At 50.4% G+C, this 14,183-nt stretch overlaps 4 protein-coding genes across 4 annotated transcripts; 1 reads left to right on the top strand and 3 right to left on the bottom strand.

The window, feature by feature from the left end:
* Positions 1-485: 485 nt before the first annotated feature.
* On the top strand, positions 486-2,205 carry QC761_510440 (uncharacterized protein). The gene is made up of 2 exons (XM_062880234.1): positions 486-1,820; positions 1,884-2,205. The coding sequence occupies exons 1-2, from the start codon at positions 568-570 to the stop codon at positions 1,909-1,911; spliced, it is 1,281 nt and encodes a 426-aa protein (XP_062731676.1). The 5' UTR covers positions 486-567; the 3' UTR covers positions 1,912-2,205.
* A 4,944-nt stretch (positions 2,206-7,149) lies between these two features.
* QC761_510470 (uncharacterized protein) lies at positions 7,150-9,837 on the bottom strand (the record flags this gene model as incomplete). The annotated part of the gene is made up of 1 exon (XM_062880235.1): positions 7,150-9,837. One exon carries the CDS (start codon positions 9,835-9,837, stop codon positions 7,150-7,152), a length of 2,688 nt encoding a protein of 895 aa, XP_062731675.1.
* A 209-nt stretch (positions 9,838-10,046) lies between these two features.
* Positions 10,047-11,918, bottom strand: QC761_510480 (uncharacterized protein). The gene is made up of 3 exons (XM_062880236.1): positions 11,063-11,918; positions 10,750-11,001; positions 10,047-10,691 (listed from the first exon to the last, which is right to left on the bottom strand). The coding sequence occupies exons 1-3, from the start codon at positions 11,740-11,742 to the stop codon at positions 10,370-10,372; spliced, it is 1,254 nt and encodes a 417-aa protein (XP_062731674.1). The 5' UTR covers positions 11,743-11,918; the 3' UTR covers positions 10,047-10,369.
* Positions 11,919-12,243: 325 nt separating this feature from the next.
* QC761_510490 (uncharacterized protein) lies at positions 12,244-13,797 on the bottom strand (the record flags this gene model as incomplete). The annotated part of the gene is made up of 1 exon (XM_062880237.1): positions 12,244-13,797. One exon carries the CDS (start codon positions 13,795-13,797, stop codon positions 12,244-12,246), a length of 1,554 nt encoding a protein of 517 aa, XP_062731673.1.
* Positions 13,798-14,183: the final 386 nt, after the last annotated feature.

Raw genomic sequence — 14,183 nt, 5'->3', positions numbered from 1 at the left:
TTATCGTTTTGTTGTTGTTGAATATTTCTTGGAATATCACAACCTATGTTTCATTGAGCTACCTGTAATCTAGCGAGGCTGGTTGTCAAGCCACGTATACTTTGTAGATAAGAGTAGGGCGGTTCGCAGAACGATGCTGCTGCTTGGCTTTCGTCCTCGCGAGGAGATCATCAGATGTCGTTGTTGAGTCTTGCTTGCGTCCAGAAGCTTGCTGAGCGATCTTCACCATGGACAAAGACCTTTGACACTTTAATGCCAGTCAGCTGCGATGATCTTGCACGGGATTGGTCGGTCTTGCCATTCCGGACCAGTGAGCTTGAGGAGCTCCTGACGAGTCTCTTTGTATCAAGCCTACCCCACCGATGGAAGCTTGCTATATCCCCAAAGGGGAGCATCTAGAACTTGGGTTGGCATTTCAAGTGCCGCTTCTTTGTGACGAATCCCCTGCTTTATAGCCAAGACGATGCTTCTGTGGAGCAAAGAGAACAGGCACCATGCCCTGAACCTGTTCAGGATCTTGCACCACGCCATTCCGTATCACCCTCTCAATCTCGCCATCTTGTCACCATGTCTGAAGCCGCTGTATCCAAGGGTGGCTATGGGGAGGCTCTCATCCCCTGGCAGGCCTTTCACGGCGTCGTCTGGACTCTGACGGGAGTCAACTTGATCACCCTGAGCGTCCGGCTCGTGACACGATGGAGGACGTTCCGCAAGCTCTTCTGGGACGACATCCTGGTTGTTTTTGCTTGGCTTATAATCTTTGTAAACTCGGTGGTGTGGGCAACACAGTGGTGGAATATGTATGCCATCGTTTGGTGGGGATCTGGGAAGCAGCCACTCCCGCCTCCGCTCAAGGATATCAGACAGTGGATGGATTGCATGCTGGCCATGCAGCTGCTCGTCTTCATCTGCATCTTCATTGTCAAGCTTGCCCTCCTTCTCTTCTTCAAGCGACTCTACGGTAATTCCGAAACGAGGCGACAGCGAATATACTGGTGGAGCTGCGTAGTCGCTTGCGCCATCGTCTTCATCCTCTCCATGACGATTATTCAGTACAAGTGTTACATGAACGACTTTATATATCAAAATGACCACTGCAACAGCGGTTGGTTCGTCACTGAATCCCTCATCATCTCGACCATTCTCACAGCCTTCAGCATCATAACTGATCTCATGATTCTGGCCATTCCTGTCAGCATGGTCTGGAATCTCAAAATCCGGCGGAAGAAGAAGGCAGCGTTGATTGGCTTGTTTTCTCTCACCATCATCACCGTCATTGTGGGCATTGTACGCGTCTCCATCCTTTACACGACTCGCTTCAATCAGGGCGCTATCGACCCTGTAGCCTTCATCTTCTGGTGGTCGGTGGAAGCCTATATCAATTTGTTGATCGCCTGTCTTTCCTCCTTCCCTCAACTTTTCGTCCGCTCCAAGCCCCGGCAAGCAGAAAAGCCAGCTCCGACCGCAAGCATGATTGAGCGTGTCCGAAGACGCGTGGCGAGGGGCGGAAGACCACCGACCCGACCTGACCCAATCTTGTTCACAAAAGACACCGACTTCACTGAAACTACCAGCGGAGCTACTGGGACTACCTCGAACACAATTCACACGGCATCTCGAGTGAGGCCTGAGCTGGAGGTGGAGACTGGCGACACTTCGGTCCCTAATATGGTGCCCAAGCAGGGATGGACTGGAGCAGCCACCACCACTACGCAGATATCCTCTCCTGTGGGCAATGACGATAGAGTGGGCGAGCCCGAGTCAGGAGTCATGCAGAGACTCGAGTACAAGGTCGATCGAACCAATGACAAGGCAACCAAGTAAGTTCTTCAACAAGATCATATTGCTAAGAGTCTTTAGATTGTATGCTGACTGGAAAACAGGCCCAAGCAAAACGATAGCCCTGTCTAGCCGCGACTTTCCCTCATTGGGTCTGTCTTGTTTTCTTTAGGCAGCCAATATGGAGACATCAATGAGGCGAGGCTCTTACCAGATCACCACGACGTTTCAACCTCAACCTACAATAGCTTGCTCCTTTTTTTATCTCTGGTTGTATCTTGGGGTTTTAAGTTACACTGAAGAATGACTTGATTTCATGTCAGATTGCACCCGGAACGGCCTGACTTGTACATACCCCAATCGTTCAATGGTATGATATTACTGAATAAACGCTATGACAGAGACCTGTTTGTGTGGTAAACCGCGGCAATGGGAGGGGTTGATATCGGGCATCATATCAAGCCCCTGGTATCATCAGCACAAACGCTGCTGACGCTATCTGGTTGGTGAAGTGAAATCATTCATGTGATGTACTTGCTTCTTCTGCCAACTTATTCAACACCTCACGGATCCGCCAACTCTTGCCTCAACAGTCTGCCCATGAATCTCAGCAACAAAAAAAAAAAAAAAAGAACCCCAACCCCTCAACGATTCAAACTTACCTCGACCGCGCGCGCCATCAATACATCTCTAAAAAACCAATCTCGAGAATAGATATCCCAGGGTAGGCAATAAGTCAAGCCAAGTCCAGGGTCTTCATTACCTTGATTTAACTAAACCTACCTTTTACTTAATACCCTTACAAGTTTAATTTATAACTCGTGCTTAAAAAGGCACAAAATATTTTCCCGGCCCAATGTTTAATAAAGTAAATATATCATTACTTAATTATTTAAATAATAACTGGTGCCGGAACCTAGGTTCGATTGATTTGTCTAATAGATTAAAAAGCATTCTGCGATGCTGTACCGCCTTCTTAGTGTGGCTCGCCTGCCTGCTCCTGCAAGTGGAGCCACGGAGTCACAATCGTTAATAAAGAACCAACGCACTGGGCGTGGAACGCCCCTAGCTAATCAGTACGGACCAATCGGAAGTGGAGCGAAAGGCGTAAACGGTGATCCCGGTGAGCGGAGCAACAGGATCACGGTAAGCATAGTGAGCCACGGGAAGGAAAGTGATCCAGGTAATCCACATGTTTATAAATACGGAGGAGCTGGCTGGTGTAGATAGATAGTTCCACAGTATACAATACTTACAAGTCTCAATCGTTGGTATTTAGACTATTATAATCAAGACAAGCTATTTATTATATGTTATTTGGGTATACCGAACTGGGAGTATTCAAAAGTGCTTTTAACCAGTATCCTTTATAGAGGTTCTGGATAAAGGTACGTCAATATCTTTACTTTAATTTTATTACCGATAAACTAAAAGCGTTTTTTACTATTATAGTTTAGCTGGAATATATCTAAATAGAAAGCGTTCTAACTAGCCTAGGCTACGAGGGACCTTCTATTAGTTTGGGGTGCGGCCACAGGCCTGAGGGTATGAGTAAGGAAGTGGGGCTCTCTAAGGATTCGGGGATTCAGGGGTCATGTATATAAGCGGTCTGCTTCGGGCATTCTATTTTAGACAGATCATCGACTTTTATTTCTTCGTATTTTTGCGCTTTGCAGCCTCTGATCAGGCCAATCCGGTGCTTACTGTGTGGTCTGCGAGCCCACAGAGTCTTTTGTTTGTCCTACGTGAAGTGCGGCCTGCGAGCGAGCCACTGTCACGCAGGTGTGTTCATTCAGAGCCCTGTTGAGGGTATGTTTGTGGTGTTGTGGTTGTTGTGTGTGTTTTCTCACCATTTCACTATGGTAGGTATAAGGTTTAAAATTATTTCGGCTTAATAATTTATCGGCTGTATTGAAAAGTTTAAGGCCGAAACCGAATAAACTAAAGACTGGGTTATCGTTCTCGTAGTAGTTAAATCTATAACTATAATGAAATTCCTAGTACTCAAACGTTATAAAGGAAGAAATAATAAGGTTTAAAGGTTTTTAATTTAACTTGAACCTATTTTCGGTACTACCTAAACTAATTCTTAATAGAAAAGTCGAAGGTAATATACGTAACTATTAAACTTAAAGAGTGAAAGCCTCTTGTATTGTTGTTATGAAAACTGACTGACTGATGTGTACAGTGGGGTTATGGCTAAACTCTTGCCCCGGACAAAATATTGCAAGACTTGAATTGAGCAAGATTGCGGCCACGCTGGTCAGGGACTATGAAATCTCACAGGTAAATCCGGAGCAGGAGTGGAAGTGGCAAGCCGTTTTCACGGTTGTCTAACACACGTGGCCTTGCTGCATCAAAGCCAGGAAGACCACAACCAATGAAACAGGTTGTAAGGTACCTTGGCGTTTAAATAGTGAAGACGGTATACTAGCAATACAAACAGCTGGTATTTACCTAGGTACTAGGTACCTAAGTTGCGTTTTCTATGAGCATACTAAGAACGCTATGGCAAAAGCTAACTGCCTATACATCAACGCAACCTCCTGTGGCCGTCTGCCTTCAATCTGTCTACCACTTGAATGCCATTAGGCATCTAATTCTTTAAGTCTTTCGTCAGCTGAATCAACACTTGGGCGTCTTTGGCGGCTATTCGATCCGGCCTCCCGATGCTGTTCCTCATCCTAGACAGAAATTTGTGCAGGTCGAAAGAGTCAGAATCCTGCATGGATTCCAAGTCCGCCACCAGCGAAAACAGAAAAATCAGTACTGCCGAGTCACACCTGCCAGATGCTACTGCCTCGAAGAAATTGCAGTGCCCGTTGAAACAGCTCGTAAACAAATCGAGACTTTCTTGGGGCACCAAATATGTTCCTTGGAGGTCTTGCAGAGCCCTGATACTTTTGTGTGAAAGAGAAGACGGATCGGGCAGGATGCCTTTCAGTTTCCGAAGGCTCTCATGATGTCCGATCTCAGCAGATAGCTTCAAATGTCTATCCGCTAGCTCGTAGAAGAACTTGTCCCAGATCAGGATTTGAGGTCTATCATGATCCTGGTTCTCGGGGTGGAGTGAGCAAAGTCGAATCAGCTGAATAAAGTTCTCGAGGGGGTAACCCAACCACGTTGTTATGCCATCATGCGTACCCCATATGGTCTGCAGGGTGTTGAAGTCAATCACGTTTTCCAAAGGAGCCAGCCATCTCTTCCGTGCTGATTTTCTTTCAGGTAGTTGTGTCAGGTCTGGCACAGCCTCGGTAGGGCGATCCTCACCGTTCGGCAGTTTGCCCATCTGGTGCAAGACGCCAAAACAACCATCGCAACAAGTGATGGGGAAAATGAAAGGCACAAATCTCTCCCTACGCTCGTGATCAATACCATAACTCCTATGGGGTCGAAGCAAAAACATCTGTAAACATTTCTGCTCACCACAGATGCAGCAGTCGTGAAGGTCTTGCGCGTCTACCTGGAAGTCGTCCCAATTGGGTCGCAACAGAATGGATTTCTCATCCAAGACGGGAGTGCTTACATTCTTGACATGGACGTAGCTATCCCCGTCACCTGACTGTGACTCATGATCCCAGGTAACGGATGATGTTGACCTCCCGACGGTCGCCGGCGAGGGTGGATCACGTCGTGCCGACTTCCCGTTTGCTAACTTTCCGCCTTTCTCGGGAGGCGATGTGATGTATCTAAAAGGAGTTGAACACTCATCAAAATCATCAGACTTGGTAGGCCTCAGAAAAGCGGCCTCAGCATGCCAGTGCCTCTGTTTTTCTTGCCACTTTCCCTTTTGTGACATTTTTTCCAAAAAGGTGACGGATTGCGCAGAAGTCGAACAAGCCTTGACACGCGCTCGAGTGTCTCGGTGTTCCTGTCGTAAATGTGCCTTCATGGATTCAATATCAATCGTCTGCGTGAACTTATGCTGCTTCAATGCAAGCCACATGGCATTGGGCTTCTGGGTATCAGCACCGCTGGCATCGAATGCGTCTTGGAGAATGGTCCTGAGGTAAACAGAGCTCAGATTGATGCCGGCCTGGGCAGAATCAACTCCCTTCGCCAGGGCTGTTCGGAGCGCTTCAGAAAGCCTCTCTCCGTCCCCTGCGGTCTCGGAAGTAATAATCATGGCGTCAAGGGCAGTGGCGGAGCCAAGAAAATAAAAAATTTCGTCAGATGGCAGCGAGTGACTGTAAAGATCCTCCATATTGATGGTCTCGCCGTCAGGAAGCTTGATGACATGACGGTCCGGTAGCTCTGGCTTGGGAATGGAGACCTTGACCAAGTCATCATACGTGATTTCAACCAGATCCTCCCATTTCGTATCTTTACACAGTCGAGTGACTCGCCGCTCATTAGGAATAACTCTCGAGAAATGACCCTTGGCCTCGAAGACTGAGACGATGCCGGTCTGAATATCATGAAACAAGAAGATGGCGTGGGGCGCAATCCCATAAACTGATATGCCGACTGAGACATTGCAGTGGAAGGGTGACGAGTGACGGCGTCTGTGTCCAAAGACAATGACTACTGCAGCAATACCGTGGACGCCATTTTCGCGAAAGTGGTTGGTGAATTTCTGTAGCTCATCCCTTCCAATCTCACCATCCGTCATAAGAAACCATACCGGGGAATTTCGTAGTATCTTTAGACTTTCTGTGCCCTCAAACAAGGCAGCCGGTCTGGTCCCATACATGTGCTTCAGTGTACCGATGGTCTTGCGATTGCACGGAGGGTGGGCAATATAGTTCCAAGGGAGAATGGGGGATGACCATTGATCCTCAAGAAGGTCGGAGATCTTGATTATGGCGTTCTTCTCTGCAACTAGAGCTCCATTCGGGTAGGTACTCCCAGAGACATCAACTGCAAAAGTTGGTATGAGCTTGGAGAGAGGCTTGTCCACACCAGTATCATCTCTGGTTTGGAGTGTGAGGGATCTGAAAGAACTTGAGGGTTGAGGGGAAGTGGCAGAAGGAGGAATTGAAATCGGAACTTGCATCTTGATGTCTCCTGAGGCATCAGCGCAGAGCTTCTGACGTGACGCGGAGCGAAGATACTGAAGGGAACAAGATAAGAATAAAACTCCACATCGAGTGGTGAACCCATTTATGGGTCTCGGTGTCTGTAATGAACAACAAGAGGGCACGAAAAACTTCCACATGGCTAGACTCACGAAAACCGAAACCAAACATAAAAATGGGGAAAACACCCAAACATGACCCCTGAACCCCTGAATCATCTGTGGACCCACTACCACACCCATACCCCCTATGTTTGGTCACACCACAAACCAACATTGATCTCACAATCATCCTGCCACACATGTTTTAGGCAGTCATCTCTGCAGAGCAACACTTCTTTTGTGCTACAAAACTAAGATACACTGACAAGCATCTCCTTGACATTCTTGCCCCCCACACGAACACTCGCCGGCTGCCACCCACGTGAACCAACCGACTTGGCAACCAAACGTATCTTCTCTCCCGGCCACAAAGTGACATAATTATCCTCCCAAGTCAACGGCAAAACATCATTCCCATCCCCATCCAACAACTCCAAACCAACAAAAAACGCCGGCACACTAGCCCGATTCTCCAAATCAACCACAACCTCTTTCTCACCCCTCCTCTCCACCCCAACTGTCACCTCCGCCTCCTTGAGTGTATTAAACTCGTTGTAATCCGCATACCTCCCCACCGGCGTCACAAACCAAGTCGTCTCCCCCCAATCCAACCGATCCAGCTCCTTACTCAACCAGTACACATTCCGACTCAGCACCCCCCCATCCCCATCCCTGAGCACCAGCCGTAAAAACACCCCCCCCGTCAAATAACCCAACGCCCCCTCCCCGCCCAACCCCGCCACCCTCCTACTCCCATTAGGCAAACTCTCCACCTTCACCAAACTCCCAAACTTCATCCCCCCATCCAACCCCACAACCTGTATCTCCACCTCCCTCTCCCGATACAAATCACCAACCGTCCTATCAACTATCCAAACCTCCTTCGTGATATAATCATAAACAACATGCTCCCTCCTAGCCCCAGCTTTCGCACCATAATAACTCCCCCCCGGCTTCATGTAATAATCCCAAACATTCCAATGCAGCGACGGCCACGCATTATTCAGCATCCAATATATCATTCCCGTTGCCGGTCTGTTCCTATCACTCCATTTCACCGCAAAAGCCTCAAACTGCGCTCTTGTAGCCTCGTAGTCCATTATTTGCGATTTCATGAGATAATCCTCCAATGATGTCGGACTACCCCACCGGGCGGAAAGGGCAGAGTGGTAGATTTGTCGTGTGGTGAACTCTGATCCTTCGCGGGACATGTGATATAATGGTTTTGTCGGGGTTTTCCAGAGGTCGTCAAGGTCAGAAGGGGAGAGGAATTTCGTTAAGGAGGATAAGGTGGGGGTTCCCACTCCGGCGCCGAGTTCTGACCCGAAACCGAAAGCTGAGCCTGCGCGGGGAGGGGAGGTCTCGTACCAGTAGTTTGGGGGGACCCAGTCGTAGGGCCCTTCCATTTTCATGCCCGAGGGGCCGGTGAGGGGGGAGTACCCCCTTTTGGAAGCCGACCCGATGATGGGAGTCTGCCAGTCGTAGTGTTTCAAGGTGTTGAGGTAGATGGGTGTGGCGCGTGCGTCAGGCCAATAGTCTGATCCGATGAGGTAGGTCAGGACGGAGGGGTGGGTTTGGAGCATGGCTGCTTCGTGGAGCATCGAGTTGTTGGCGATGGTGTAATCGGCGTTTGACCAGACTGGTGGTGGGTTGAGGAAGAGGTCGTGGTTGTAGGACCAGGACTCCCACTTGTCGCAGCATTCCCAGCCTGGCATGAGGAATATCCCGAGGCGGTTGGCGATTTCGTAAAGGATGGGGTGCTCGTTTTTGCCTTCGAGGCGGACGGTGTTGAGGCCGAGGTCGAGGACGTACTGGAGTTCGGCTTCCCATCTGGAGGGGTCGAATTGGAGGAAGATATTGGGGGTGTAGCCTGCGCCAATGACTTGGAAGGGGACATGATTGACGATGTAGGTGACGTCTTGGTGGGAGTTGAGCTTGGAGGTGACGCTGCGGAGGCCGAATTGTTGGGTGATGGAGTCGGAGAGGGTGTTGTTGACGGTGATGGCGAGGGCTCCGCTGTAGAGGGGTTGATCGCCCCATTGTTTTGGCCACCATATGGCTGGGTCGGTCACGGTGGTTTCGAGGACGATGTCGGTGGTGGATCGTGGTGCAAGGGTGAGCTGTTTGCTCCATGTTATCGGGGCTGCCTTCTGTCCAAACGGTGCAAAGACGGAACCATGAGCTGTCACAACCATGGGTTTGTCCTCCAAATTCTCAGCACGAGACTTGAGCGTGACAGTTGCTGGGTCTTTTAGTCGCTCAACCGTCGGTCCAACTTTTGTGATGATCCGCAAGCTCTCCAGCGCTACAGGTCCCGTTTGCTTGACTTCAACATCTCTCCACACGCCGGTCCCGTTGTCGGCCGGCCAGGGGTTCCAATCCACCCACCCAAGAGCAAAATCGTGGTAGTAGCTCGTAGGGTGCACCTGAATAGCAAGAGCATTCTGTTTGGCGACTAGCTTGGTGATGTCATAGTTCTTGCCAGCAAACGAACCGGCTTGCTGATCTTTTGACGCGACTTGCTTTCCGTTCAAGAAGATGTCGGCTCGTGAAGTTATTCCATGCGTCTTGAGAAAGAAGTGCTTCCCAGGGCCAGGTTCGAGCGAATATTCCTGTCGGTACGTCCATGGGACTGAGAACTGCCTGTCATCCACCCTCTTCATGTTTTCTGAGTAGAACAGATCATCCTCACTGTAAACCCCGGCGTTGATCAGGCAGCCCATCAGAGTGCACTTCGATGTGGTGATGTGGCGCCATGATGAGGTGTCGACCCCTGTTTTCGACAGAGCCGCAAGATCTGTACCAATCTCTGCTGATGACTGGAGGTCCCACGATGGGATGGCCGTGACCTGGCCGTTCAGGAATACCAACGGGTCGGCCGCGACCGAATGCAAGTTCGCGGCAGCAGAAACGCCAACTGTTAATGGTTGGAGGCGCATGGTGGGTGTTTGTGCCGCAAGCGGACACTTTCGGGATGTTTGGGATCAACACCGAAGAGATGAGCGGAGGAGCAAAAGATCAAAAGTCATGTCATCATCCCATCCATGCCTGGCATGCACGTGAAGGTAAAATCGGGATCCTGCATTCAGATATGGAGATTGAGATCGTCACAATGTCTCTGATATTCCCCGCATTCCACTCAACGTTACCCGGTACAGTTACATATCAGGATTCACCCATTGCTATGCAACCAGCCGTCACGACTTGGCGTAGCTTTAACCTCCGACCTTCCCAGAACGGTGGCTAGTATTTACCAGTTTTCTGGAATTCCGTCCGTCCGGCTAAAAGGCATTTGCATCCCGGAAGCGGGTCTTTCGGGGAGTTTCCAAGACATTGAAACCCCAATTCCAGCAACTGGTAAGTGGCTGAGAAAGTCTCAGTCGACAGTAACAACGGGATTATGCAACATAATGTTGTGTCATGTCGTACGTCAGTGGTGGCAGTCCGGGCTGTTTCGACCATGTCAGCGACTCATGACCACAACCACCGCTGGGAAACAGTGACACTTGCATTTGGAGGGCCGCCCTTCTCAAGCTTCTTGTCGGGATTCTGCATCTCCCTCACCAGCTTGTACAACGGATCCTTGTCGACAAACTCATCCGCGTTTTGGTACTGGAAGAGACGTTGCATGTTTTCCGTGGAAATAGGATCAATGACTTCGTGCCAGATCCTCCGTCTTACTTCATCATATTTGTCGAGAATAGAGTCATCTGCCTTGTTGTTGTCAATGCCGCAAAGGGAGTCATACAAACTACCAACATCTGCGATGCCTCCAGTCAAACCCATGCCTCCACTGATTTGCGGTCAGCAACGGGTGTTATGCTAGGACCTGTGGCCGAATAATGACTTACAATGGATTGCAAAGATGGGCTGCGTCAGCCGCAAGCAAGAAGCGTCCAACTCTCATCCTGTCAACACATCGCTGGTGGACTTTGTACGGACTGAAGGTGACAAGCCTATATTTGTCAGGGGTGGGATTGCCGGGTAAGATTGCTTGAAATTTGGCTGCTTGTCTCTCCTTGAGTTGGTCATAGGTGAGTCCACCGATCTCGCCATAAGTTACGCGGTAAAGCCCATCAGGCTGTATCCTTGCAACCATGTGCCTAGTGTCATATCAGAACCAGTTGACAGCGACGCTCGATATCAAGAAAGTTGATGACTCACCAATGTTCAGGATGCACAAAGAACTGACTGTCATCAAAGTCAACGTCTTTGAACCCATCATAATAGATGTTTGTCGCAACAATCTGCTTGTCCCAGGTATACCCTGGATACACCCAGTCACCAAACAATTTCCGCCGAATGATGCTATTCGCGCCATCACAGCCAACAACGTAATCTGCCTCGCGTATCTCGGTGCTCCCATCGGCCTTTTCAACCTTGACCCAAGCCTTGCCTTTGTCAGCATCCTCGCCAATCTCGACAACCTTCCGACCATACTTGATCTCAGCTGTGCCTTGACTCTTCACATGTGTCTCCAATATTTTCCCCAGTTTGTGCAACGGAAGGCAGACCATGCGATGTCTGAAGGCGGCTGATTCTGGGTCATCCCCGGGTTTGAGGGCCGGGTTGGTGATTTGGATGAGTCGACTCTTGTCCTCGCCTTCCAGTCTTCGCCATGATACTCCGTCAGGGATGAACCCTGCTTCTCGGACTTCGTCGAGGATACCAGCACGGTCGAACTCGTGGCAGGACTCGGGGCTGTAGTGGCTGGCGCGGGGGTTGATGTCGAGGCCTTCAGTCTGTTCGATGAGCTCGACGGGGATGGAGGCCCGAGAGAGGAGGAGGGTCAAGAGGAGACCGGAGGGACCGGCACCGACGACTATTATTTTTTCAAGGGCCATTGTGGGTCAATGGCGAAGATGGATGTAGTGCAAGAATCTGTGACTGCTGTCTTTGACTTGATAACTTGACTTTGCATTAAAGTTTCTACCACCTAGATAGGCAGGCCTGTTGATAACAAAGGTCTTTTCGAATATCGGGATCTTGAATTATGTCCCGAACAGGAATTCAGCCATCCCCGCTTCTCCGCACCCATATCTCTATTACCATGGCACCGCCGACACGGCAGCGGCTTTGCCTGCTCCAACCGTCCGTTTTGTGTCATCAGGCGGATAATTTGGAAGTGATTCAGACCTGATAGCTCCCATATCCGAATGAAATTGCTAGCATGGACAGCAACGTATAATCACTGCCTTCTCTGTGCTGCTTCCAGATCACATAGATTTTGCCCCTGAACACCTGACGCCTGTTGGATCGAGACCAGTCCAAGTGATGATTACAAAATAACATCAACAGTTACAGCAACAACAACAACAACAACAACAACAACAACAACAACCCCTTCACAAAAACAACCCCCCATACCCATCCCCCTCCCCAACCTGCACATCAACCACGGTACTATTCCCAAACTCCAGCCCACTAACCACAAACCTCTCCCCCTCCCCAGGCAACCCAACACCCGCCTCAACAACCCTATCCTGCACCCGTCTCGCAACCTCCGCAAACTTCATTTTCACGTCCTCAAACCTCTCATCCGTCAACTTCCCACCCCTCTTCTTCCACCTCCCATCCACCACCACCCCCTCCACATCCCCAACATTCCCATGCAACACCACCGCCGCAACCGGGTCCCTCCACCCCCACATATTCGGCCCCGTCCCTCCATCCCAAATCACCAAATCAGCCTTCGCCCCAGGGGCAATAATCCCCAGATCCTCTCTTCTCAGCGACAGCCCCCCGTTCCGCGTGGCAAGTAAAAAAGCCTGGTTCGCAGACATGGGGTTGTTAACTGGCACCTGCCAACGGTTTAGTACTTCTGCGTAGAGGAGCCGTCGGACAGATTGCAGCCACATGCGTGTTTGGGTTAGAATATCAGTGGAGAAAGTGAAGTGCGTGTCCACCCCGATCGAGGCATGGTCGAGGATTAGATGGGAGGTGGGGTGGGTATGCCCGTAGTGCATTTCCGACTCGGGTGTTATGCTGATGGTGTGGTTGTATGTGCGGAGGAGCTGGGCACCGACGGCGGAGAGGAATGATGCGTGGGAGAAGACGATTGGTGTGGTTGGGGGGAGGGAGGTGAATAAAGACTGGGCGGCGAAGTCCTCAGGGGAGTTTGTGATTCCATATGGTCCCTGGACGGAGTGTGTTGTCAAGACAGAGGCGTTGGTTTCGTGGGTGAGGGAGATGATGGTGGAGATTATTTCTTGGTTTGGGTTGGGACCGAAGCCGTCGTACGCTATCCCGAGGGTGGTTGGGGTGTTAAGGTGGGGGGCTTCGGTGAAAATGGAGCGGTAGTGGGCGAATTGTTCAGAGAGGGGGTAGTTTTCTAGTTCGTGGAAGGCGTAGGCCCAAAAGACCCGAGCGCCGCTGTCGATGGAGGCTTGGAAGCTGGCTGAGGAGGTGGCGTTGGAGAAGGTGCCGTGGGCGTGGTCGAGGGTGGTGGTCACGCCTGCGTTGAGGGCTTCGTATAGGCCGGCGAGTTGGCTGTAGTAGATTTCTTCTGGGGTGAAGGGGTAGTTGGCTGCGGTGGGGAACTCGCCGAAGCGGTTGAAGTAATCGACGAGGGAGGTGTTGCTGCCGAGGGTTTTGTAGGCTGTTTGCCAGCCGTGACGGTGGGTGTCGATGAAGCCGGGAGTGAGGATTTTGTTTGTGATGTCTACCTCTTCCACGTCTGACGGGATGGACACCGAAGAGGGTGGAACTGACCCAGCGAAGACGCTGGTGATGCGGTCGTCGGTTACCAAGACAGAGCCATTGCGGATGACATCGAGAGAGTTTGTTGCGCGGTCAAAGGCAATGATTGTGCCTCCGGAGAATAGGATCGATGAAGCTGAGGCGCTCTTGGCTGAGACAAGAAGTCCCGAGAGGAGGACCCCAAGATGATTGGCGTGCATGGTGTTACCAAGACCGTCACTTGTTGAAAAGATAGGTCGGCGAATAAAAGCCAGTCATCGGGTCGTCAAGACAACGGTCTACCACATCTCTTATATCTCCCAGCATGAGGCTGATGTACATGCTCACAACGACGTTGCATTGCCCAGCACCTTCGGGATTTACAGCGTCATCGCGAAGAATAATTCCGATCGGGCGGGTTTACAACCAATATTTTGCATCGTCCCACAGAATGAACGCAACCATTCTTCGCTTTCTAATGGTTGGTAATCTGGTTGGACCTGGTGATGCTGATCCAAGACTTCGCACCCGACCGCTTGGTTCGGTCTATGGGCCACGTGCTGAGCGGCGTTGGGGAATTACTTTGAGGAAATCTGATGACATGCTG

This window comes from Podospora bellae-mahoneyi, chromosome 5 (genome assembly GCF_035222275.1).
Source record: "Podospora bellae-mahoneyi strain CBS 112042 chromosome 5, whole genome shotgun sequence".
Classification (NCBI taxonomy): Eukaryota; Fungi; Ascomycota; class Sordariomycetes; order Sordariales; family Podosporaceae; genus Podospora; species Podospora bellae-mahoneyi.
Note: the sequence above shows the minus strand (reverse complement) of the source record. Positions and strands in the feature narration are given on the sequence as shown.

What these genes read in the sequence shown, in the direction of transcription:
- QC761_510480 (XM_062880236.1), bottom strand. Translation starts at nt 11,742, where the DNA reads ATGGCCCTTGAAAAAATAATAGTCGTCGGTGCCGGTCCCTCCGGTCTC. An exon ending in TTTGTGCATCCTGAACATTG is followed by an intron (nt 11,002 to 11,062) that starts GTGAGTCATCAA and finishes ATATGACACTAG; the next exon opens with GCACATGGTTGCAAGGATAC. An exon ending in GCCCATCTTTGCAATCCATT is followed by an intron (nt 10,692 to 10,749) that starts GTAAGTCATTAT and finishes ACCGCAAATCAG; the next exon opens with TGGAGGCATGGGTTTGACTG.
- QC761_510440 (XM_062880234.1), top strand. Translation starts at nt 568, where the DNA reads ATGTCTGAAGCCGCTGTATCCAAGGGTGGCTATGGGGAGGCTCTCATC. An exon ending in ACCAATGACAAGGCAACCAA is followed by an intron (nt 1,821 to 1,883) that starts GTAAGTTCTTCA and finishes ACTGGAAAACAG; the next exon opens with GCCCAAGCAAAACGATAGCC.